Raw genomic sequence first — 24,345 nt, forward strand, 5'->3', positions numbered from 1 at the left:
CTACTGTGAAGGCCCCAAAGATTGTTCTGTTTGCATTCTGTATATGTACAGTTCAGCATATCTATAACAAGTACGTACTTGAAATCTCGGCTTTTCCTTTTTTAAGGACAGCAAAATGTCTTTATTTCATTTGTCTTGAAGGTCCTCACAGAAATGCAGTAACTTAGGCTAACAGAGAATGATTGACCCAAAGTTTGTGGGGTAGGAGGCAAGTTGTGATACTATGATCAATAACATTATGAAAAAGGCGTGACCAACTTGGTCATTTCCAGAAAAGCTGGGGAATTTCCAGAAAAGACTTATCCACTGTGAGTAAGCTACTACCTCTTTCTAATTGGCAACTCCCTACTTCCTTTTAATCAATTACCATTTCAAACGACAAGACTCCTAGTGTACTACAGCTGTAGTGCTTCCTTCTGTTTAGAAGTGGCATAAATAAAAAAGCATATCTCAATTAACACATGTTGCTGATTTAAATAAATCTTAATTAAAACTGTATAAATAACACTTTTTGAGCTAGATTGGTTTAGCGATGTGATAGGATTTTTAACATATATAATAATATAAAAAACTATCATAATTGGATGGTACTCCAGGGGATACCAATATCAGGCCTGCCATGCATAAGGGAAAACTTTAATTAGAAATGAAATTGCATATTAACTGCAGCTAATTGCCCTGCTTTGTTTCAGCTGCTCTATATCCTATGCAAAACCATGATGTGATGGGAGACTGACTGGGTAAATGCATGAGTAATGGTGTACAGGGAGACATACCCCTCTGTGTTGTTAATTCAGTTCCTGCACAGGTTGATAATGTTCACACCCTGCAGTTTTTTTTTACCACATTAAGTTCATAATACTTTTTTGTCTCCCCCCCCCCCCCCGGCCCCCAAAATAACAGAGCCTAAAATTACAATTAACATGTGGCATTCTTGAAAAGATGTTGACGGTAAAAAGAGTTCCTTGTACACATAAAGGTTGGGAATGCTTGTACTTGGGTTGCACAGCAAAAGGCACTGATCTGCGTATCCTATTTGTGAGCTTCCACAAACAGGTGGTTGCTGTTGGGATCAAATACTATACTAGTATCCTTTTTCTGTTCCAGCAAGGCATTAGCTAAGACCTTTAACGGAGGTGCCGAGATACTTAACTGTTGAAGTAGCATTTTGACACACAACAACTGTAGTTTTTAATATAAAAGCATGCTTTTTATCCTACCGGATCTGCGTCTCACAATGGAAACAGAAAAATATGTGCCACCTAGTGGAATATATGACTTACAACATGCAGAAGGAATGCTATACTAATGCTGTTGCTGAATTATGAAAATTCCTTGGAAGCTGTTGACTCTTCATTCATTCAGCAGCAATACTGGGATTATCCACTTTTCAGCTGTGTCCATATTGGACCTCTTCCACTTCTCAAAAGTATCACAATTGGGTCATAGCCTCCATTCAGGTTTTCCTCTTGTTACTTAAATGTATGTTCTTCGCTGACCAGTTATTAATGGTTCAAACTTCTGTAAGCTTTTTGATACTTTGCTTCTTGTTACTTGTATTCCACGTGGGATTTTTTGAGTTGTGAGAATATTAAATGAGTCAGAGCCAGGTGTACTTCAGTATATTGTAATGGAGTCAAATAGCTTTCAATAGATGTTTTCAGCTTTCAGTTCTGGGACAGTTTTGAAGATGCATTTTATATTTAGTTGTAAACTATAATGTTTGTAGCACATGACACGTACTTTAATTGCAGCCTATGAAATATAGGGGAGAATTACATATTTTTAAACAGCCTAAGTGTTAAAAATTTTCTAGGTGTTGTATAAAGATTAAGAAAACAGCACAGTTCCTGCCTACAGGCTTGCACTGATCCCCAAATCCATGGTTGGGTGTTGCACAGGAAAAACTTTGGAGTAGTTTTTTGATAACTTTGCAGTCGTCTGAAGGTATCCACACAACTAGCAACACATTTTACTGTATTTTATAGCATATATGAATGAAGTACTTCAGCCCAAGAGTGGGGAACCTCTGGCCCATGGGTCTAATTAGGCCAAGTCATGCCCACCTGCCCTATACCTGATGTCATAAGATGCCAGCTGTGTAGCAGGTAAAACCTGGCTCAGTGAAAAACCTGCAAAGCCTTATTCAAAGAACTGTACAAACTAATACCTTTAAAGGGTTTATGAGGAACCTGCCTACAGAAGAGGTCAGCTGATACCCTTGTGGTATTGTGATCGACAGGTGCTTGGCTCTGCCCACCTGTCAAGACTTTGCCCATAAAGGGTTGGGGGTAGATAACAGTCTAGCCCACTGGACTTAAAATGTTCCCCACCCTTGCTGTAGCCTGGGGATATGTATCAGTTCTATGACTGAAGTGATTGCAGCCCTAGTACAGGCTGATCAACCTCCCTAGTGTGTATTTTTAAATAGCAGAAGTACTAGAGGAAGAAAAAAAAGGCTATATCAGCAAAGAGTCTTTCAACCTCCCTAATTCTGTACTATGGTGGTCCTGCAGATGTAAGTATAGATGCTATTGGTACATGCTCCCAAAAAGAGTGCATGGGCCTGTTCCCTAGCAAGGGTGGGGAGCAGAAGGAAGTTGTTCTCTGGACACCTAAGAAGTTGATTGTCCTGAATCTACTGCCTAAGAAAAGTGTATAGTTTGATGGAATTCATTGTCCCAAGATGTCTTTAGGAGGAGATTAGAAAAAAGGTGGAGGATAAGCAACATGCAATTATCCATGGTGACACTATACTGCTGAATACCAGTTGTTGGGAAGGAGGGAAGGGCAACAGTTGGAGAGGCTATTGTTTTCTGGCCCTGCTTTTGGACTTCTGGGGCTATTCTGTCTGGGCATTGCAAGAAATGGCGCTAGACTTAGTGGATTTACTGTTAAAGCCATCAGCTGCTTTAAATCTCATTAGTGATCCCAGTTAAAAGAAATCTACAGCAAGAGTTCAGTGCTTTGTGGCACATATTCCATTTAATCCAGATTGGATACATCAGGTACAGCAGTGGCACAAGACGCAGTACTGTAAATGATATACAAGTTTCAACATATGCACTACAGTTTCAAAAGAAGACAACAGGAAACTTAGGATTCTTTAGAAAGTTTTTCTGAAATGAATCTACCTGCAGTTTTGTACAGTACAATTTTGTCTCAGTTGGTCGTGATGATTTGTAAGCAAAGCCCATTTAGAGTATGAAAATAGAAAAAAAATGCAATTGAGAGAGAATTCTGGTAACAACATAAAACCTCTAGCGCAAACACCATTGCATTGGAATGTCTCACTGATTTATCAAAAATATACCATCACACATGTTCTGTAATATATTTCATTGGTCCATGGAGCCAGCTGCAACTCCAGTCATGGTAACAACAGAGAACTGAGAAAAAGGATATACTATGGATCTTAATCTCTCAGCTGCATGGCTGTTTGACCTGCCGTGGCAAGCATTAGTCTGCAAAGGAAAAGAAAGCAATACACACATATGCGCACATACGCACAAAATTATGAAACCTTTGACTGAAAGCAAGACTAGAGGATTATTTGTCATTTGGTCCCATGACTGATGACTACAATAATTAGACAAGAAAAACAAAAGAACTGTCGTGCTGTGTTAGGTCAACAGTAAATCTAGCCCCGTGGTTCCTGAAATTCCAATCGACAATGGACTTCTCCATTTTTGTGTCCATTTCACTCAATCTGGACTTGGAGATGAAGACACCTTGACCTGCATGTCCCCTTTTTTCTCATAGCATCACTGACATCATGAGGAACCATCCACAAAAGATATCTTTCTTCTTTTGATGATTCCCCTTATAGCCTAAAGGAAGTGCAGATCTTACTCTGGTTATTTGATATTTGTCATAGCTGAAGGCTTCAGAGTGTAACATCACAGAGTAATGACAGTCCCTCTGTTCCTCATTGCTTGATTTAAACAGCGTGCCCACCTTAAGAGTTAAAAAATGCTGATCATCTTGATTAACGGCCATTGGTATATTTCCAACAATTTGTCTCCCTTAAAAACTAACTTCTCCAATCAGTAATTGCTCTAAATAATGAGACATCTTATTTGGCATCCCCCCTCCAGAAAACATTTTGTATACTTAAAAAGTTTTAATTGAGTTAACCAAATGATCATAAATTTAGCACTGAACTAGAGAGGAAGTTATTTTTAAAACTACCTGAATCTTATTGGTAGATATACTGAGACGTTAAAAAGTCAGAGTGGCTTGTTCCAGGAGACACAGTGAGTCATGAACAGAAGTTCTGATCAACAGTTTTACGGCACAATCCTAAGCATGTTTAATCAGAAGTCCTACTCAGTTCAATGGGACTTACTCCTACCTAAAGTGTATAGAGGATAGTAGCCCTAATCACTGAACCAATCTAGAGGGAGTACCTCACTGGAGGTGACATTTGTCTATGGCCATTGCTATTGAAAACCTGAGTTACAAGGAGACAGTTCACTTTCCTAGGACTGACTAGTTTTTGAGAGGGAAGAGAACAATAAGTTGATTATATCTACTGATTTAAAAAGAACTCATTTTCCTGGGTAATACAAACCAACCGAAGATCTGTATACAATTACATCAATTGCAAAAAAAGGACACCTTTCTGTAGAAAAGTTTTGTACATCTAAGAAACACTCTTCAAAATATTAAAATAAAAAAATCCTCTTATTGCTTTTCTCTTTTTGGTGATTCCATCTCCCTCTTCTTTGTTTAATGGTTTTTAATTCAGAAATGGAAAAATTCAGTGGAAATATTAAAACACAAGACGGAATTTTTATTTTGTGTTGATGGAAAAGATGAGTTCAGTTGGATTTGCTCTATTGTTTTCGATCTGCTGTAGAGTTTGTTAGAATTTAGAGAGAGAGAGAGAAACTATCAGATTTGGGGCTCAAAGACTTGAGTCAGATTAACATTTTGTCTATTTAGTTATTTCTCAATACATAGCAAAACAGTTGCAAATATTGTAAAAAGACCCATAATCCCCTACTTGAAAATGTAAGACTAAAGTCACATTCCCTAGGTTCTAAGATACTAAGCAGGGCAATGGTATTTCAGGGGGAGAATGTTCAGGTAGTCACATTTGAAATCCAAAGTTAAGTACTTTTGCTTTCAATAGGCACGGTAAGCATACTGTCTTTAAATTTATCTACTGAAGTCAATGGGACTTAAAAGTACTTGGATTGTGCCCATTGTTTCTGATCCATCAGCCCCAATATACCCATTAATGTCCGCATATTCAGGAACACCCCTTTTCTAAAATCAGGGGAATGCCATACACTTTCAAAATTCTCATGCACACTGGTCTCTTGGCAGAAGTGAAGAGAAGTTGTGGATCATACTGACTGACAGCAGTGAGATTATGTGTTTCAGGAATAGTGAATGGCCAGCATTTAGTTTGCCGTGATACGCTGGTACGATAGGATGCCATATATGCAGGGAAATATTTTTGTCCAATTCTGCTTATGAAAAGTAATAGTCATATGAAATGTGATGCCAACTGCCAAGTGGCAGGAAGAAATGAATGTTTCAGAGCCCGTTTGGGATGGAAAATGCACTAGATCACTGGAAAGAGAAAACACATAGCTGGATACGTCTAGGAAGGGCAAAATGATGGGTAGCACAGAAATCACATCTTACTTCACAACCAACAGGTTTGGAACTATTGCTGCTTTTTCTCATTCAATTGTGGGACTCCAGGAGCTGGAGTTTATTGGACAGTATCTGCTGTTCTACCCTTGCATATATGGAAGGGGCATTGCACTCATGCACCTTTCCGAACCTTTCCATAGGAGTAATTCTCCTGTGCCCTTCACAGAGCAAAGACATTATTTACCTCCCACTATTATTAAAATAATAATAAATAAAATGTGATTTCAGCAGACTAATGGTATGCAAGATGGTAACTTAAAGTCTTGAGGAGGGGGGAGCTGATGATACAGACTGTTAGTACTTCTGTATGTCTTTGCAGGAGGTTGCCTGGGACTTTCAAGTGCTCCCTCAAGTGCACCACACACATGCCAAGGTCATGCTATAGATGGGCAAAAAGAAGCAACATTCCATCATTCCAAGAGACTAGACCAATTTTCCAAGCGACCATTGAACCCACATTTACATTTGTGGGTTTGATGCAGACAAATTCATTTTGGAGGCTTGTAAGAAAAACCAAATTATGAAAACATCAGAATATTGAAATAAAAATCCTGATCCACCAAACACCAATTTTCCAGTTTGCAAATTTGAATATTCTGGGGTTCTGATTTGCTGGAGCCATACAACGAAACCAAGAAACATGAAATTCTTGAAGTAAAGGCACACTCTTCTAGAATGGTCAGTTATAAAGAACTGCATGAAAAGCTCCACTTGCCAAAATGCCTTCTCCTACAGAATAGGAAAGGTACAGGGTCCCCATCTCATCTGGTGACTACTAGGTATAATTCAGTATTGGCCTACTTGCTGTGATTTCTCATACTGGTCATGGATTGCAATGGTTAATGGCATCATAGTGCCTTCTGCTATGTTCCTACAGCAGTGCATGCACTTGGCTAAAGGTCCATTTACTAGTGCATGGCAGCAGTGCTTTGCTCAGCCCTCGCACCCTTACTGTAGACCCACATTTGCCTACTGCCTCCCTGCAATGCTGCTGAACAAAGATACTTTTGCCATGGTGCAGGGAGGCAGAAGAGCCAGAGGCGGTCCTTTTCTATATCATCCTGTGGGCCACGCATGATAAGAACCACAACTCTGCATTGGAGATGGGAGTAGAAGTTTTTATAGAAGGACTGGTTAGTATTGGACTGCAGCTTAATGAAGCCAGGCTCTTCTCCCCATATAAACTCTCATTTTATACCAATTGCATAATCTGCGATCTTGCGATGAAAAGGGTTTGTTTCTGCTCGAGCTGTGAAATATTCTGCATGTGCAAGGACACCCTGCATTTTAGCCTCCCTTTGCACAGATGTAAAAAGTCAATGCAATATGGCGAGGGTAGTGAAGGATCAAGCTTCAAATTGACTAGGCAAGAGGTATAATGAGATGTGATGAAGTTAAACGAAGCAAAGGAAAGTTTAAATTGGGCATCACAGAGACTCTTATGGGTCAGTTCTCGTAGACTGTGCACCAGTTTCGCAAGGGAATGGCAAAAGTTTGCTTTCACTGGAGTGAATTAAACAGGATCACCCATGAGATAATGGAATGATTGGACTTGAGGACAATGTAGTACTTAATTTCTGAAATCAGAGGTACCAGAGCTGAAGTTTATTTATTCGCCCACAAACCTTTCCCCTAATCCTAGATGTGTGGGACTGGGGTTAGGGGAGAGATACTACTCTGCAGACACTCAAAAGGCACATCCTTTACTTGTTCCAAGGCTAAACTGTGGTATTGAAAAAGGGTTCTTGGACAAACATTAGGGGGTAAATTAAGGCCTGCCTCACATTACTAGAACAGTGGCTTTTAAAAACTGTGTCCTTGGAACCTTCAGTTCCTCAGAAGCATATTGGGAATTTCTTGATGAGAAGACTGTTTCATGATGATAATAAATAACAAGATGAAAGATGAAAAAATATTTTTTAATAATTCCAGTGGCACATCAACTAAATATAAGCTTTCAAGGTATGAGCTTTCATGTGTAATACACACTTCGTCAGATACTCTGAAGCAGAGGTCGCTTCAACCTTATAACTGTTGATGACTGTTATAACAGTGGGTCCCACAGGGAAGTTGATCTTTAAGGTGCCACTGGAATTATTAAAAAAAGATTTTTTCCATCTTTCATCTTGTTATTTATTATGACTATGACAGATCAACACGGCTCTCCACCTGAATCTGTTTCATGATGGACAAGTTCACATGTCCACCATTGCCATTTTTCCCTTACAACACTGACACAGTTGAATATTTTAAGGTGGACGTTCAGTATGTGCAGGACAACGTAGACCTAACTGGCTTGGTTGTCACCTGGCATCACCTGTTGTCTTCCAGGATTGAGCTTGCAAGGGATTCTGTGGCCAATGCACCAAAATTCCTTGTTTGAAAGCTGAAGATGGAAGGGATTTTGGAATAAACAAAAACATAGCACTATAAGGTATCTGAGGAAAAAAGGAAACAAACTAAGAAACAAGTTTGTTGTTAGTAGGTGATCATACGTTACATTAAGTTTTAGTTTTATTTGGCTGAAAGGTACATTTCATTAGAACTAGCTGTTTTTATTCCTTTTTGTGGTTTCCAAGCACTATTTGCTCAATGCTTTTAATTTAGATGCTGAAAAGCAAATCAGAATAGAAGTCTGAAAATAAAGACGATTCCCTCTCCCCCCCCCCCCCCCAATTGGAGCTGCTTATTATATTTTTTCTGAACATGATGTTGGGTTTGCAAAACCTCCATGTTTTCACAGCAACACAATTTCAGGATCAAAAACATTCTGGGCCACATTTTGTGATGGTTTGCCAAAAATGAAAACTGCAAAGCTGCAAAAGACATTATGGGGTACACAACCTAAAAAACATTTGGAATAAATTGAAAGGTTAAATGAGTCCGAAAAGGTTAATAAATCGTGTAAAATTTGTGACGAAAGAACACAATCCACAGAGCTCTGTATTATTGTAAGCCTTGTTGACATGGATAGAAGTCCCACAGGTTTACACCCAGGGGAGGTACATTATGAGAACATCGGTATAAAACCTTATAGCTGGTTATGACTCACAGTCCTACGCTTTCTAAACAGTATAACAATATTTTAACAATTGGTGAACTATTTTTGAAACATATTTAACCATCTATTAACAGTGTTTTATAAATTGCTTAGAAATGGTACTCTAATATAAAGTAGATCCCAACAATCTAGAAGCGATCCTCCTCTTTGGCAGGAAATGATGCTTTAACAAGGGAAAGTCAAATATTGTTAAATTGCCTTATCCATCAAACTGATGCAACCCAGAGACTGTCACTAAGAGCCACAGGACTGTATTACAAAATGAAACACACTATCAGTCCATGCAAAACAGTTGGCTCCTGAAGTAATCCTACCAAGGACAGTTTCCACTGACTATCTGGCTACTATATACAATGGGAGACACTTCCAATACTATTAAATAAACACATATAAAACAGAAAAAAGAAAGAAAGCATGGGCATAGATTACAGAGTATTTCTGAACATCTGGCGCAGTTGCTTTGACTGATTTTGCCCACTTTGAAACTCGTGTGTACAAGATTAAAAAATAAAATCCCCCCTAGGCTTACTTCTTTAGACTTTTTAAAAAATACAGAACTGGTTATTCTAGTCACACTCTTTACAAGCCAGTGATAACAAAATAATTTTTTTAAAAGCAGAAAATTGTGGTGGACTACAAATGCCTGTCTTTCCCCCAACAAATATTGCCCCCCCAGCACATACAATAATTAGCAGACAAATACACTGTTTGCAACTGCAATTTGTGTTGAATTAAAAGGCAATTACAGGAAAAAAAACAAAACCCTGTCTTAAGAAAGAATGCCATCCACAATGAGAGTTTTATTGGTGCTTGTGTGTGTGTGACTGCATGCAGGTCTCTATTTTTGCTACTGCGCACTAAAGGCTGAAGCCTGCAAAGACACACTCATGCAAGAAAAGGGTACACAGTGAGTAGAACCCCTGGCTCTACAGGCACTACTTAAAGCTTGTCGTGGACCATGCAGATGGTACGTCTTTGCAGGGTTGAGCCCAGAAACCGGAAAGTGTGCTCAGATCTTTTGTAGTCGGAGTGTGCCAAGTTTCACGAATCCTCTTGCTTGCTCTCACCCACACACGCACTCACAAAAGAATGAAAACCAAATTCTCGTGACAAGGTGGCTTTTTTTTTTTGCCTAAAACCTTCAGCTATAAAAGAAAGCAAATGTGTACTTTTGGTTGATTAAAAGATCCTGCTGCATGAAGGAAATAATAATAATAATAAATCACAAAATCCATTTTTTTCCTAATCACCTTTTTAAGTCATATCCTCATGAATAAATATTATCCATTAAAAACCATTGAAAAGGTGCTGAGATACACAGTGTTATAATTCTGCTTCTTTATTGACTTTCTCGTAGCTATGACAGGACGTCTCTTCCACTTTCTGGAAACTCTTCTATGCCCCACATCCGGGAACATTTCTTCTTCTTGTTGACAGACAATAGAGAGCTCCTTCCAACCAGCCCCTTCTAGCTTCCCAGTTCTTCTGAGCTCACTCTGCAGCATGAACGTGAGTTTGAAGGAAGCTGCCTTGCGAGGCTCCCGCAGTTAATTCTTAGATGCCGGTCAGGTTGGTCTAGCTGTCCACCCAGCCACTCATCTAGGCACAATTTGCAGCAAAGGAGGAACATGGAGGTGGGGAAAGGGAGAGAAACGCCGGCCTTCCAAGCAGCCTCCTTTGACTGACACAGCCTTACAAAGCCGACACCTTGACAATGTTGCTGCTCATAGCGGTAATGTTCGTTGAGTGGCCGGGGCTGGATGGGGCAGGCCTGCTTTCGCCTTCTGGGGTCAGTGCTGGAGGCGTCGGGATGCTGATGATTGCTGTGGTTATTTGGGAGGCTTTGCAGTTCGGTCTCAGCCCATCGTCTGATTTCATATTTAGGCTGGATCGACTAAAAGACAAAAGAACAGCCGGGTGGGGTGGGGTGGGGTGGGGAGGATTAAAAGGAGCAGAAGTTGCAAGCTGTTTGTCGCAAGTGTCGGATATCCTCACACAAGATTGTCAGAGGTTGTAAAGACTAGGCTAAAACTGGGTGGTGGGCCGCAAAGGACTCTATGCAGCTAGGAACCTCTTCAAGCCCAGTTGGGGACATGGGAGATTTCTTGATAAATTGGCAGTACTGTAAAGGCATGGATGCATTCAGCAAGACAGGTCTAAATTCCAAAAGCCAGCATTTGGGGTCCTCCTTTCTGTTCTTTGGTTTTAGCCTGGAGGCTGTGGTGCAGCCTGCTCCATCAATGTATCTTGGGACATGCTGCACCCAATGAGTTTCTGCTCAAAACCCTAGCCACCCAAAATACCTGGACAGTAAAAATGGGAGACTGCGACCTCCTCCAACCTGTAGTTGAGGACTAGCCAAGAAAAACACATATATTGCCCATAGCTGATCTAAAAGCAACCTAAATAGGGAACAACACAGATTCATTCTTCACACTGATTAATGTCAACATGGAATCCTATCTTGTTGGGTCTAGCTGTTGAATATTCTGCCCAATTAATGGTTAATCCTGCTTTTGTTTCTGCAGCATGTCTACCCTTACAGGTCATCCTAGATTACTTGGCTGCCATTCTGTCTCTTTACTCCTTGCCTGGCTCAAATATCACTCTGTAGAAGTCCTAACGGCTTGGCAGCTAGAAACATTCCTATTAAGAGCTGCACTGGTTGCATCCTATGATTAATTATGGAGTGGAAATGATAGGGTTGCTCTCTAGCCAACTGCCTATCTGGATTTCAATACAAAGACAAAAAACTCTTTCAGTATGAAACCCTGGCTGTAATCTTAGAGTGACTTACAAAGAGGATCTTCTGAAACCTCAGTCATTCTAGGTATATCAGTAGGATCCTTACAATGGTTCAGTGCTCTTGACGGTTGCCAGTTGTACCCACACCCAAAATAAGGCACACATCATTAGGTTGAACTGAGGCTACAATTTTATTTTATGGAGGCAACCTTCCCAAAATACGGTACTTCAGAGCTTGCAAACCTTTGGGTGCAGTCAACAAGCTTTTGCCTCCCTCCATTTATGGGGGAGCATGACCCCAGCTCCTTGTCTGCATCTGACTCTTTCTGGTCAGACTTCTAGCTGTGTTGAAGAGGGATATCTACTGCTGCTCCCCTAAGCCCCAAAGTTCTGGCTGCATAATGCAAACAAGCTGCAGAAAAGAAAAGGTGTGACGCCCAGTGGACCCCCCCCCCCTGCCTCACCTAGCTACACCTCTGGATTAGGCAGATTCATGGAGGAGAGGGCTGTCAAAGGCTACTGTGCTCTGCCTGCAAAGTTGGAGGCAGCAATGCTTCTGGTTTCTGGAAATCACTTGAGGGGAGAGTGCTCCTGAAGTGGCATAGAAAGGGGGCGTGCAGTGGGTGCAGAAGTTATTTTTTCTAAAATATTTTTGCCATTTTGTCACACACACACCCCAGTGATGACACTGGGGGGTGGCCTGCACCCACCGCACTCCCCCTTCCTACTCCCCCCTTCCCCCATCTCAGTGCCTCTAGGTCAAGGGTCAGCAAACTTACCATGCCTCGGGCCGGTGTCTCCAGCGGCGATTGTGCGGTGGGCCGGAGGGTGGGGGGGCATGTGCCCATACGTGTGCGCACACGCTATTTCCTGTGCACTTCTGGGTCGGAGGAGCATTGGAAATAGCTTTTGCGCATGTGCATGGGCCACCTCCAACCCAGATGTGCACCGGAAATAATGCTTGCGCATGCGCAAATAATGCTTGCACATGTGCACAAGCTATTTCCGGTGCTCCTCTGACCCAGAAGTGGGCAGCGCAGCGCCGGTAAGAGCGGGGGGCAGCAGAGGGCAGTGGGGATCGCTGCGGGCTGGATAAACGAGTCCTGTGGGCCTTATCCGACCTGCGGGCCTTAGTTTGGGGACCCTTGCTCTAGGCACTCTCCAGCGATTGCTCTCTCACTTCTTTCCCCACTATGATCTGCCTGTTGTGGCCAGGATCCTATTACCTAACTTCCCATCAGCAGTGAATACTAACTACCATTCTCCTGATGGAGCAGATAAAAGATAAAGAATAATCTGGAGCCAACCTGGGATAAATTCCTACTCTGCACATTTGCATTCAGCTAACGTTGCGCTGTGTTGAATGTGCAAGGGCAGCTGCTGAGACCAAAGGAACCTGCTCTTGGAGGGGATGGTTGGAGGCAGGAGAAGGTTCCTCCCAGAGTCTTCATAAAATAAGGTTATTACTGTCTTTAAAATAATTTTATTATTGTGTTACTAGGTGTGGGCTTTTACAGTGTCAGCTGCCTTGCAGGCCAGTTTCCAGGCAGAAAGGTGAGATAGAAATATTGCAGACAACTCCCGATTTGCTCACCGTGTTTTGAACCGAACATTAGCAATTCAGAGTTCTCTCTGTTATAAGGTTTCAAAGTAATTTCAAATGTAAACTTGCATAATACAAGATAGTCTGTGCACCAAAAAGATGGCTGCTCCACATCATGACATGGGGCAGCCATCTTCTCCTCCTTTCCATACAGACCCTGGAAACATTGCTATGTGATTGCACTTCCAGGGACATTTCTGGTCTTGTTCAGAAAAGGGTCTGGCAGGTCACCTCATATTGCAGCAAAAATTCTAAGAATGCTCCCTTGCACAGGTGTAGAAATTGCAATCATTCTCATTTGAATGATGAAAACAGTTTGTTGGATTGAAGTCAGGGCTCATTATCCATTTGAAAATCATAAGCATAGTAAATCTGACTTGAGAACTGATTAATTTTGGATTCTGGTAGCATCACCTACTTGTATGTGGTTTTAGGAGGGGCCACAGTATTATTAATTTTATTCTACTTTCTAGCACCAGTGTTGAATGAACACCCTGATTCAATGGTCTTTGGACAGAAAACCATCAGGGGGATCTGTGTGCTGTGCAGATGTCAGTGTTGGGTTGGGGAGGGTCCAGATGGTAGAATAAGCTTAGAAAATAGTATGAGCCACATTAAAAAATTGCAAAGAACGGTTTGGTATTATCCTATATGTCTTTAGCCTGAAGCAGATACACAAATTAAATGTGGGGTGAAGAAATCGACCCACTCACAACACTGCTGCACTTTCTTTTGCCACTTCAATTTTTAAGAATTAAGGAATTTCAGTAATCACCCATTTCCTGCTGAACACAACCATATGATCTACAATCAAACCAATATATATTTTGGATTATTCCTATATGAACAGTTGCCTAACCCATATACCGTCCTCATTTCATTTAATAGTTGCATAACAGGAAAATATTAGCAGGTATCATTTTCCCCCCAGAACAGCATCTCCCTGGCAATAAGATCTGCAGCTGCTCATTTCTGCTTATTATGCAGCAATGGCAAGTGTATGTTAAAATTATCTTTCTCTTCCAGCAGTGTAGGCTTGACTGCTTTCTCCTTAAACACTATACTAGATCTCATTTGCTTTTGACATAAGCTGCCCTGACTGTAGGCTGATTCACACAACAACATGCTGGCCTATGTAAGAGTTTATTTCACAGTGAATTGTTGGTATTTTTAATAGTCTTGCAATGCTTAATATGATTCCAGACGGCAACTCTCCACATCTGACTCACTTTCTGAACGTTTTTCAGGAGGCAGAAAATTGCGATGTTTCGCCATGTTGAATGGGCCTTACGAATGTCCATGGCGGAAATCACCAAAGAAAGGTAGATTCAGATGCCTGGGTGTCACATGCTAGCCACTTAAAAGCTTACTCTATGGTGCCTGAAACTGCTTAGGGGAAATGGTTATTTGTAGATTCTTAATCCTAGCATTACCAGCCATCTGCTTCCTAGCAACTGCCATGATACAGTGATGCTGAGAGTAGAGACATCTACCTCCCCACAGGGAGGTGCCAAACACTCATTTTCTGTATCTGTAACCCCCCCACCAGTAGAATGTGAAAATGCACAATGCAAATCCTCATGGACGATATTAAAAATGTCTTCCAATTTGCACAAAATTTTATTTCAGCTCTGCTACGCTGGACTTGTGGCATGGGAAAAGCATCCCGGACGCCAGCTCAACACACTGCCTGGATGAACTTGTCCTTGCTTGGGCTCACAGACATGTCTGCTAAAACCCTCTTTCCTAGACCAAGGGGTTCCTGCTACCGTACCTTGTTGTAAGTGAGGGCTGCTCACTGCACTGGATGTGTATGGTGCTGAGCTCTTGCATGCTCCGCAGCCGGGTCGCTGGCACACTGGAATTAGGGAGGTGGGTTGTCTTCTTGCTGCGGCGGGAACAGCAGGAGGTGCTCAGGCCTTGGTGGCTCGAAAGGGAGGGGCTGCGGCTGGACGGGTAATTCTGCATCGAGCTCTCCAAACAGTTCTGCTCAAACATCTGCTCATCAATGAACTCATGGTTCTGTCAGGGAGAACGTCAGCAAATGTCAGGAACTTCCCAAGATGACTTTAAACAATCGCCGCCACCACCCGGAGGGCGACTAAACTTTCAAACAAGGACCTTTGCTTATTCTGTTCGGTCGTGCTTTTGGGAACCACGACATAACTCTCTTTCGAGAAGCTAATAGGCTCTTCAGCTGGTGCTGGTGGCACTTCCTGTTGAAAAGGACAATTCCAGATGGAAACATGCTCTAGCTGTATTCATCCATATCTACAGCCAACATATTTTTTTTTCCTGCTCAGGTTCCTTCTCAGGCATTGACAGGAAGTGCCGCCATTGCAGCTGAAGGTGGAAGACACTTATGCATTTTAATATAAAGCTTGTACCCAACTAAGTTAGTCCATTAATCTCATTGGGTCTGCTCTGAATAGGACCAGAATTTGGATACAACCCAAAATAATTAAGAGTACTTCATGTGAAAAGTTCCATGATAAATCTTTCCATGATAAATTTGAAGAAAGGTCTCTTACCTTGTTGGACGAGAAATTAGCAAGTTTTTGTGAATATGCATCCAATTACCCAAGATGCATTGCTATTTCCACCCACCCACCCCGCAATTAATCTTGTTTCTGGAGCTGTAGGGTGGAGTTGTGTCTAACTTTTTTCAAGTCTGAGAGAAGAGGAAGCACATATGTGTGGGAAATGTTTGAAGATTACTTGTGGGACTACACTCATTTCACCAGACCAAAACTCTTGTCACATTTCATTCACTTCATTTCATTCCTGCCATTTATGGGTTTGGGAGATAATCTTTGAGTGCCCCCCTCCTACAGAAGGACTTACTCCTCAGAGAATTGTTTATTAAAATGTGAATAAACATAGAATCAGCACTTTTTCGCCTTTATGCACATCTCTAAATTTGATGCAATTTGCCTCAAATAGGGGAGGAGGAATCTCAAGCGAGGATTGCAAAGCACTCAGGTTTAGGTTCTACTAAAAGAAGTTCGCAGATGAAATTAAATAAGGTAGAGAGGAATGCTGGCATATGGTGCAATTTTACCATTATAGAAAAGAGACTAGTAAGCGATAAAGGGCAAGACAAAGACTAGCAAGAAGGCCAAGAAGTGGAATACAAACTGGCAAATGTGCATCATATGCCAACCACCTCATTTGCATGATTTTTTTTTTTTGAGCTTGAAGAAAAGGAAACCTGTGCAGGTTGTACCCCCAGCAGCAAACTGAAATGAAAAGCAATGCATCAAGCAGCACTGTTGCAGATATACCCCAGCTTTAGGCTCTGTAGCCAATTAATTTTTACTTAGAGTAGAACATAAATTGGTGGACCTCAGTCATGTCCATTCATTTCAATAGGTATACTCTGAGCATTATGAACACTGGATACAACCATAGGCATTTAGTGCAGAATTGTCATGCTTCACCCACTCACTTTTTAGGGGAATCCACACAATACCGTTATCCAATTATTCTTATCATAAATTTCCCTGTGGTTTGTTCATCTTTCTCAGACTGAAGAAAGTCCATCTTTATTCAGAACACAACCTCCATGGGCATAGCAGCCTAATGTGCCATATTTTTCAACAGGCGTGGTTTTTACGTAGGCACCGAGATATCAGGAAAGTGAACTTAATCACAGCTCAGCACACATAACATTTGTGATGGGCGTGTTTTATGACGCGGGCATAATTTTTGTTTCTTAATCCAATCATTTAAATATCACTAAAACACTTTTCTGTCTGTAGTATGTCTTTTCTTGTTAAAAAGCAACAACCCCATAATGCTATAATGTTGTGGTTACAACCCTTAGTCATAGCAGAGGGTAAAAGCTTTTTTTGAAAAAATCAATTTCCTAAAATCTGCATTCTTTTTGTAAAGTATTATGGTCCTGCAGCATCGTTGTTGTTGGCATCCATCTATCTTGAGATACAATGGAGTGCACCTCTGGGAGGTGATGTCAAACTGCTGGAGAATCACAGTGCCTGCTGTGGCTGCAGAGACCAGTAACTTGCCACTGCTTCCTTCCATGTTATTCTTGCTGTGTTAGCAGAACCAAAGTCAACTCCTTGAGGCGCAAGCCTGGGCAGTGTGCATGGATATCCAGTGTTGCCCAGAGAACAAGACCCCCTCCTTGGCCCCTCAGATGTCCAAAGGAAAGCAGAGCAATACATTTGGCACCAGCTAGACTGCAGGAGTTGCTGGAAGGAGGTTACCATATGACAGGGACGTCCAACTCCCAATAGACTGTGATCTACTCACAGTATAAAAAAACTGGCAGTGATCTACCCATTGTCATAAAAAGACTGGCAGTGATCTACCCAAAGTTGTGGAGCTTTCTTTTAGGAAGCCAAAGTTGTGGAGCTTTTTTGAGTAAGCCAAAGTTGGGTTGCTTTTTTTTGCTTTTTTGTAAGGAGATCGCTGAGAGGCCAGAGATCAACCAGGATCTACCAGGAACACCCCACAATCTACCAGTAGATCACGATCTACCTGTTGGTCATGCCTGTCATATGGCATCCGACCATCTTAGGGACTCCACCATTATACAAAATTTAACATTATGGTGGTCATACTGCTATATCTCTCATGGAAAAAAAGCCCCACTGGAAAAACGTTTTACTGATAATTTTAATATGCATAATAAACCAATCAATAAGAGTCATAAAATAATACCCACCACAAAGTTATACCGAATGTGTGCTGAGCTTCAAATGGCCTTACCCACAGCAGCTATGCCATGTCCACTGGTGTAGAAGGAACATAGGATGTACACATTGAAGGAGCTCAACAATCCCAGTAGTGCAGAAAGCCATGTGCAATTCTGCTTGTAGTTTACCACAGAAGGACAAAGACGTGTTAGCTGTCTGGCAGGAGCATAAGTATCTTGATTTTATCATGACCTTCCTGATTTAACATTATGAAGCAGAGATAGACCTAAGCAAAGCGGTTAGGATGGCAAATGGAAGGGAGAACGACATGGTTAGGGGAAAGGTGATGCTGATATTTTATAATCAACCCAGCTGAATTGCACAGAGCTGTCATTCTGTGCTTTCAGGTAGGAAGACAACTTGTGAGAAAGCTTCCACCTAGGACTCCAATTCCAGGAAAGAGGTGCCCTTCATATGTCACAGGACCTTTTTACCTGCAACTTTATTCTGTGGGACTATCATAATCTTTAAAAGCCTGTTAGTATATGGGTAGGGTCATGCCGGCAGGTCTTCCCACGTACTCGACACCTGGCCAAGATCAAAGGAGATAATCCTGTGGGACAGTGATTGGCAGCACCCACGAGGCACCAGGCTTTTGAATGTTTTGACAGCAGTTTCCATGCTACTCCCATAATGCATAAAGAAGACTCTAGAAATGTAATGTTGTGTAACCTAGAATAGCAATTTTAGCCAGATCAGGGAAATATACATCGCACAAAACAGGGGAGAGATGAGTGGTGTCTTGTACTTAACACAGGAGCGAGAAAGGATAAGACCTCAGAACATACACAACTCCCACAACCACAAAGGGCAGATAACTTAACATTCATATTTAGCATATTCCTTTTTTGAGCTAGAAAGGGTGGGGAAAAAACAGATAAAGCTGTTTTCCATTTGACAGTCTTAATAGCACTGGAAGCCACCAGAGAGCAAAAGAGCACCAGCATGCACAATCTGCTAAAAACGGGATCAACAACAAGGAAGGAAACAACACTCAAGACATGGCACAGAGACTGCAGCAAATGGATTGAATTAAGAAGGAAATACCTTGAAGGTGGAAGTTCGTACAGATAACAGGGGATCATCCCCAAGATAGGACAATCCCTACAGGACAACATGTCAACAAAAGATAAAAACACCATTGATTGTCCATCCTAGCATTCCAAAATCAACTCCCAGCATTCCATGTGGCATCACACAAGTTTGAATGGGCAATATGACCATTTCCTTTAACACATTTTGCATTACACCAATAAGATGCTTGGGCTTCCTTTGAGAGCCAAGTGGCCCAGAATAAAATATTATAAGCCATTTATCTGAAGCACCCCCAGATGGCAGCACCTGAGCAACTAAAAGCCATAGAGCTGAATTAGAGTAAAATAAGTAGTGCTGCTGAAGAAAATATGGGATGTATTGTGATACAGAATAAGGGGTATGGCTCTTGAATTTATTTCTTTGTTTTATCTTTCTTTATTTTACAGGTTTTGTTTGGAGCAATTGCCTGAGTTTGGAGAGAATTAACCACAGCTTAGAATGACACTGAATTTCAACAGGCGTAGGTGATACAGTGAATCTGATTTCTGGTTTGAGGAAAAGGTGAATTACCCTTTCAAAACTGTTGGTAAAACTCTTTTTATGTGTAGGTCATTCCTCATTTCGCTGACAACTTTGTACCATTGTAGAATGACACTTTGGTGTTTCAACAATCCATAAATTATCACAACAATTTCTTTTGTTAGTGCAATGCTTTCTTGATTGATCAAGTAAGTATGATGGAAAGACATGCATTTTCAGCACAAATGCTGACTGAACTGTTGTGATGGGTGCACTGAAAAACATACACCAAACATGCTGCATGTCAGTCCGTGGATGACAACTTCTGTGTTGAAAATGATGGATGGTTTAAGTCAGTAGCATACCCCTTCCTATAACCAAATAGCCATTTATCACTGATCAAAGTTGCAATGAGCCACATCTGATTCCAACCCCTGCCCCCCAATTTCTGACAAAGCATTATACATATTTACATTAGGATCTCAGCTTGGAGGATAGATGGGAAATAATTTATTATATTTCCTATCAGCTTAGTTCATATATATCTTGGTCATTAATTGCTTCTTTAACCAATCAGCTTTAAAGGCATTAGAAACTCTTTTTCCTATTTCCCCCCTCCTCAGTTTATTATTATACTAACATTGACCCAATGGCAATCCCTTCAGTAGCTTCACATCATTGTTGAGGCCGGTGTTCTTTTCAGGCAACAAATATATGTAGAATCAATGCAGGGGACAGGAGTGGTTTGTGCCCTCTGAACAGAGCTTATGTACATACATGACCCAATCGATGCCCAAGTTGAAGAGGTTGGTTTATGCAGGAATTGGGCATTAAGTGTGGTGACGTCTGCAGTTTGGAATTTCCTCCTCTTAAATAATAGGCAGGCACCATCTCTTGACTTTGGGTGCCTAAGACTTTCCTCTTTTAACAAGCTTTTTAAATTGCAATACTGAGATTTCCCAGTCTGCGTCTGTATTGGAATTGCTTTAAGGTGTTTAAATTATTTTGTCACTTGTTTGTTGCCCTGGGCTCCACTGGGAGGAAGGAGGCAATATAAGTGGAATAATATATCAGTTTATTGTGCCCCTTTCCCCATGTTGATTCTACACACATTTGTTGTCTGAATAGCATTTGCATAAACAGTGCTCCTATTTCTTCACCACTGTTCCACCCCCTTGTTTCCTCTATAGTGTCCAAGGCAGCATACATAAAGATACCTACATTTCACTCCCCACAATGAGCTTGTGAGGTAGGTAATTTGTGTAAGACCACCCAGCAAGATTCATGGCTGCGGGAGAATTTGAATTGAGATCTCTTCACTCTACTTCCAACCCTCTGTTTACTCCCATACCAGACTGGATCTCTGTTTATCCATTTGATAACAGGGATAGCAAACTTCATCCTTTAGCCTTATTCCCCCCCTCCCCTTCTCAAATGAATATGACAGAAATGCACAGTGATGCTTGTTTATGAATAAATGTCTCATCATGGAGATATTACCCAAGGCATATTGATAGTGCTTATTTCTTGGGTGGGGGCGTTGAACATGCTCATGCAACACATTAGTCTCTGCAGTCCATATGTGCCATGCCTCTGGATGTGGTGCCTTCTACCTGCTCCTACAGCTGGCGGGAATGACAGCAAGATCAACATGGGCTGTGCATTCTGCACCTGCCCTTGAGTTTCCCTATGGGAAAAGGTATCTGCTTTTCTCCCGTACGCTGCCTGTGTTTAGGGCGGTCTGCTGCTACACTGCAGAAACAGAGGCACAGGCAGCTGGAGATGGATAATAATCTAATGTTCTGAAGAAGTGGTGTTGAAGGGGTAAAGACAACACAGATACGGGTCCCAATGCAGCTTTAGTTGTGGCCAAGTAGCCACGTGTAACAACTGAACGGGGATGTGCATTGTGAGGCTCATCAAATGACTCATCTAGCCAAGTGAGTGTAGCCCAGATGAGCAATATGATACTAATGAGAATGCAGCTAGAAGTGCATTTGCATTGGCTACCTGCATAGAAGACTGCTTTTATGTGCAGGTCTCAGGCAACTGTCACATCATTCTATTCACAGGGCTGCTGTACACTGTAGTATGCAGTAGTTGAAATGGAGGCCTTTGCCCATCTTCTGAGCAGTCGGCTTTCATTTTGGAGTATGCCATGCTGCTTTGATTCCTGGGTATAATCCAACAACTTGTAGGCAGTGCAAGACAGGTGTGCACAGCAGGCATCTCAAGTTGGCACCAACCCAAAGCCAACTACTAGTAAGGGCAAACCCTGAGCATCTCTGCCTTTAATTCTTGGTGGCACTATTTTTCTGGGCACCAGACTTTGGTGCTTTTTAGAAGGAAAGTGTCTGAAGGTCAACAAAGCAAAAAGACATGTTGAGTCCTGAGAGAAGCTACCTGTTGGGTTGCTTGGTGCAACACATTTTTTAAAAAAACATGGTGCTGGAACTAAGGCGTATATAAAATATTTAGCACATCCCATCAACTGTTAATAACATATTTTTATGTCTCCCAGGGTACATAAATCTATGTATTTGTGTTGTTTACTTTGTAGTATCCCTGCATCTTCTTCAATTGAAATCACCCCCAAGAGTGTGAGATTCAAAGTTAGAAGGCTTCCTGTTGCTACTTACAGTTGTTTTTTCCAAGCAGTGCAGTAGGTGGTGATGCTGACTTTCAATTATAGAAGTGGTTTTGCTGATGTTGTGTTCATCTTTCATAGATCCCTAAACAGAGAGAAAAGGCATTTGCAATGAGACCGCTGGCACAGAGGAAAAGGCAATCAGGTCTGCATCTGAAAATGCAGAATGGAAAAGATGAGCGAGGAAAAAGATGTGAAAAGCGCCCCCACCTTGTTAAATTGTAGTGTGAGAAGAGGCCCTAATCCTTCCACCCAGTTCTGGCCCAAGCCATGTTGCTGAACCAAAAATGGAGAAGAGCAGTACCAAGAGGACTGTAAGCCAGAGAAAGTGAGAGAAAAAGAGAAAGTTGGTGATGGTGACGGGGGTCTTGAAGTGACTGATGCTCAACAAATTTATTTGTGATGAAATGTGGCCAACACATTTTGGCAGGGGCGGGGCTTAGTGGTGTAGCATCTGCCTTGCATGCAGAAGGTCTCATGATCAACCCCTGCCATCTCCAGGTAGGGTTGGGACAGATTCCCTTTCTCAAAACCCAGAGAGCTGCTGCCAGTCAGCATGGACACTGCTGAGCTAGATGGTCCAATCACCTGCCTCAGTATAAGGCAGCTTCCTATGTTCCGATATCACCTTCTCGAGGGCAAGAATCAGTATCAATTTGCACACCCACCTCTTAATAAGGGACCACACATGAAGTTTTGGAATCTGCAAACAGGTAACACTACTATTCTAACAAGGTCCAAACTGTGTGGCCTCCTATGAATCCGAGGCATAGGAACCTGTAACCTAATTCTTGGATTTTTGTGTGAGCTCCCTTGTCAGTTAATGCCCTATTCCTAGCTTGTCTTTGCCAGCTTGTTAGCTGCACCAAGGGAATTCTGACCTTCTCATGCCCCCTCCAGCCATGTGGCATTGAGTGGTTGAGCAGGCCAGTCATCAAGCAAGGCTCTGTCCTGCCCCCCCCCCCCCCCCCCGTTCTCTAGCCATGAGGCATTGGTGGGCAGGTATGAGGAAACACCCCTTCATCTTCTAGAAGGTGCCTCAAAGTGCTCATCACTCCCAAATAACTCAACCCCATGCTTTGTCCGCCAAATGGAAATGTGGGGAACCTACCAAAACTAAGCCAGAGTGAAGTAGGCAAGAAGCTTGCCGTGTCCAAGGCCAAGCAGGAACTCCAGGAAGAAAATTCTACATGGCCATAATTAAATGGTAACCAGAACATTTCCTACACTGGCCCCGAAAGGTGGGCAGGTGCATGCAGCCCAAGAATCAGCGAAAGAACTGAATGGAGGAAGCAACTAGGAGCGAAATGCAGCTCCCCCCTTGCTAAAATGTTTTGCAGCTGACCTCCACGGTTCACTTTCAGGTCAGGGGACTGGGGGGCAAAAAGTGCTGACCCTCTCACCGCCTAAGCTGGGGGAGGGAAGAGAGTGTGATTTTTACAGTGAGTTGGTACAATAAACAAAAGAATGTGGTACACCAAAATGCATTGTATATATTGCACATGTAAAAAAAATCATTTGAGCATCATTTCAAGGCATTGTCTCTCCTTTTTTGGCTTCCAAGACATGTCAAAAGGTGTGCCCCATAATCACCTACCATGTTACAGAGGAGAATGAACCATGTGCACCCCCAACAATATCATTATCCAAAGCTACTACATGGGTTAGTGGTGACCTCAGGGCATAATAAGCAGAGGGTCCCCCAAAATACTGGTTTATTACACTTTGAAATAATGCATACTCATTTCTTAAGTGGGCTCCCCTATAAAGCCATTAAGTCCAGAGCCTAAAATTCCCTAAGTACATCACTGATTTGGCTTTGCATATGCCATTAGGCTAGCTCTCTGCCTTCTTATTTACAACATGTAAATTAAACACAAACTATTTAATCTATGTTGAATGGTATGCAGTGGGGTGGGAAAGAAAATGAGAAGTGGTTGATTCACGCAAAGAGAATGGAAAAACCTCCACATCAACTATTCTTTTCTACACAGAAGAGTTGTAATTTACGGGAAGCAGAGGTTACTTGCAGAAAAAGTAACTGGTCCTCATTTGCCACACAGCTCTGCCAACAAGCCAGCGTTTCTGTGTCGCTTGTTAATGACTAATCTGAGATGTACACACAAGGTGTGTGGGATCCCCAGCACTGCATGGATGACAAGCAACTTCATCTGCTTGAAATAACTGGAATCTCAGCCCACGCTAAAGGTGAAGAGCTGCAGTTGAGTAGTTATATAGCTTATTAATAATCAGCACTTATGCAGAGCCAATATTTCTTCCCAAGACGTTTCACACCTGCATCGCCGTGAGAGAGCAGCATTCATCTTTTCCAAAAGGAAACAGA

General features: G+C 41.9%; 1 protein-coding gene and 1 long non-coding RNA gene across 6 annotated transcripts in view; one reads left to right on the top strand and one right to left on the bottom strand.

Moving 5' to 3' along the window:
- Positions 1 to 8,595: 8,595 nt before the first annotated feature.
- Positions 8,596 to 24,345, bottom strand: part of KCND3 (potassium voltage-gated channel subfamily D member 3) — a 259,340-nt gene continuing 243,590 nt past the window's right edge. For 3 of the 4 annotated variants that reach the window (XM_028734493.2, XM_077929063.1, XM_077929064.1), the window contains exons 5-8: positions 21,994 to 22,086; positions 18,848 to 18,904; positions 14,854 to 15,101; positions 8,596 to 10,625 (exon numbers count right to left, since the gene is read on the bottom strand). In XM_028734493.2, coding sequence (XP_028590326.2) covers positions 10,424 to 10,625; positions 14,854 to 15,101; positions 18,848 to 18,904; positions 21,994 to 22,086 — 600 coding nt within the window. In that variant the 3' untranslated portion in view covers positions 8,596 to 10,423. The remainder of the gene's footprint in view (positions 10,626 to 14,853; positions 15,102 to 18,847; positions 18,905 to 21,993; positions 22,087 to 24,345) is intronic. The other variant, XM_077929065.1, reaches the window with a different exon arrangement.
- Positions 10,127 to 22,470, top strand: LOC114599369 (uncharacterized). Of its 2 annotated transcripts, XR_003707295.2 has the most exons (6): positions 10,127 to 10,240; positions 12,978 to 13,030; positions 14,327 to 14,401; positions 14,709 to 14,859; positions 19,282 to 19,396; positions 22,083 to 22,470. It is a non-coding gene; the product is annotated as an uncharacterized LOC114599369 (long non-coding RNA). The 2 variants fall into 2 exon arrangements; XR_013392977.1 differs by lacking the exon at positions 22,083 to 22,470 and having other exon boundaries at positions 19,282 to 19,526.

This window comes from Podarcis muralis, chromosome 5 (assembly GCF_964188315.1).
Source record: "Podarcis muralis chromosome 5, rPodMur119.hap1.1, whole genome shotgun sequence".
NCBI lineage: Eukaryota > Metazoa > Chordata > Lepidosauria > Squamata > Lacertidae > Podarcis > Podarcis muralis.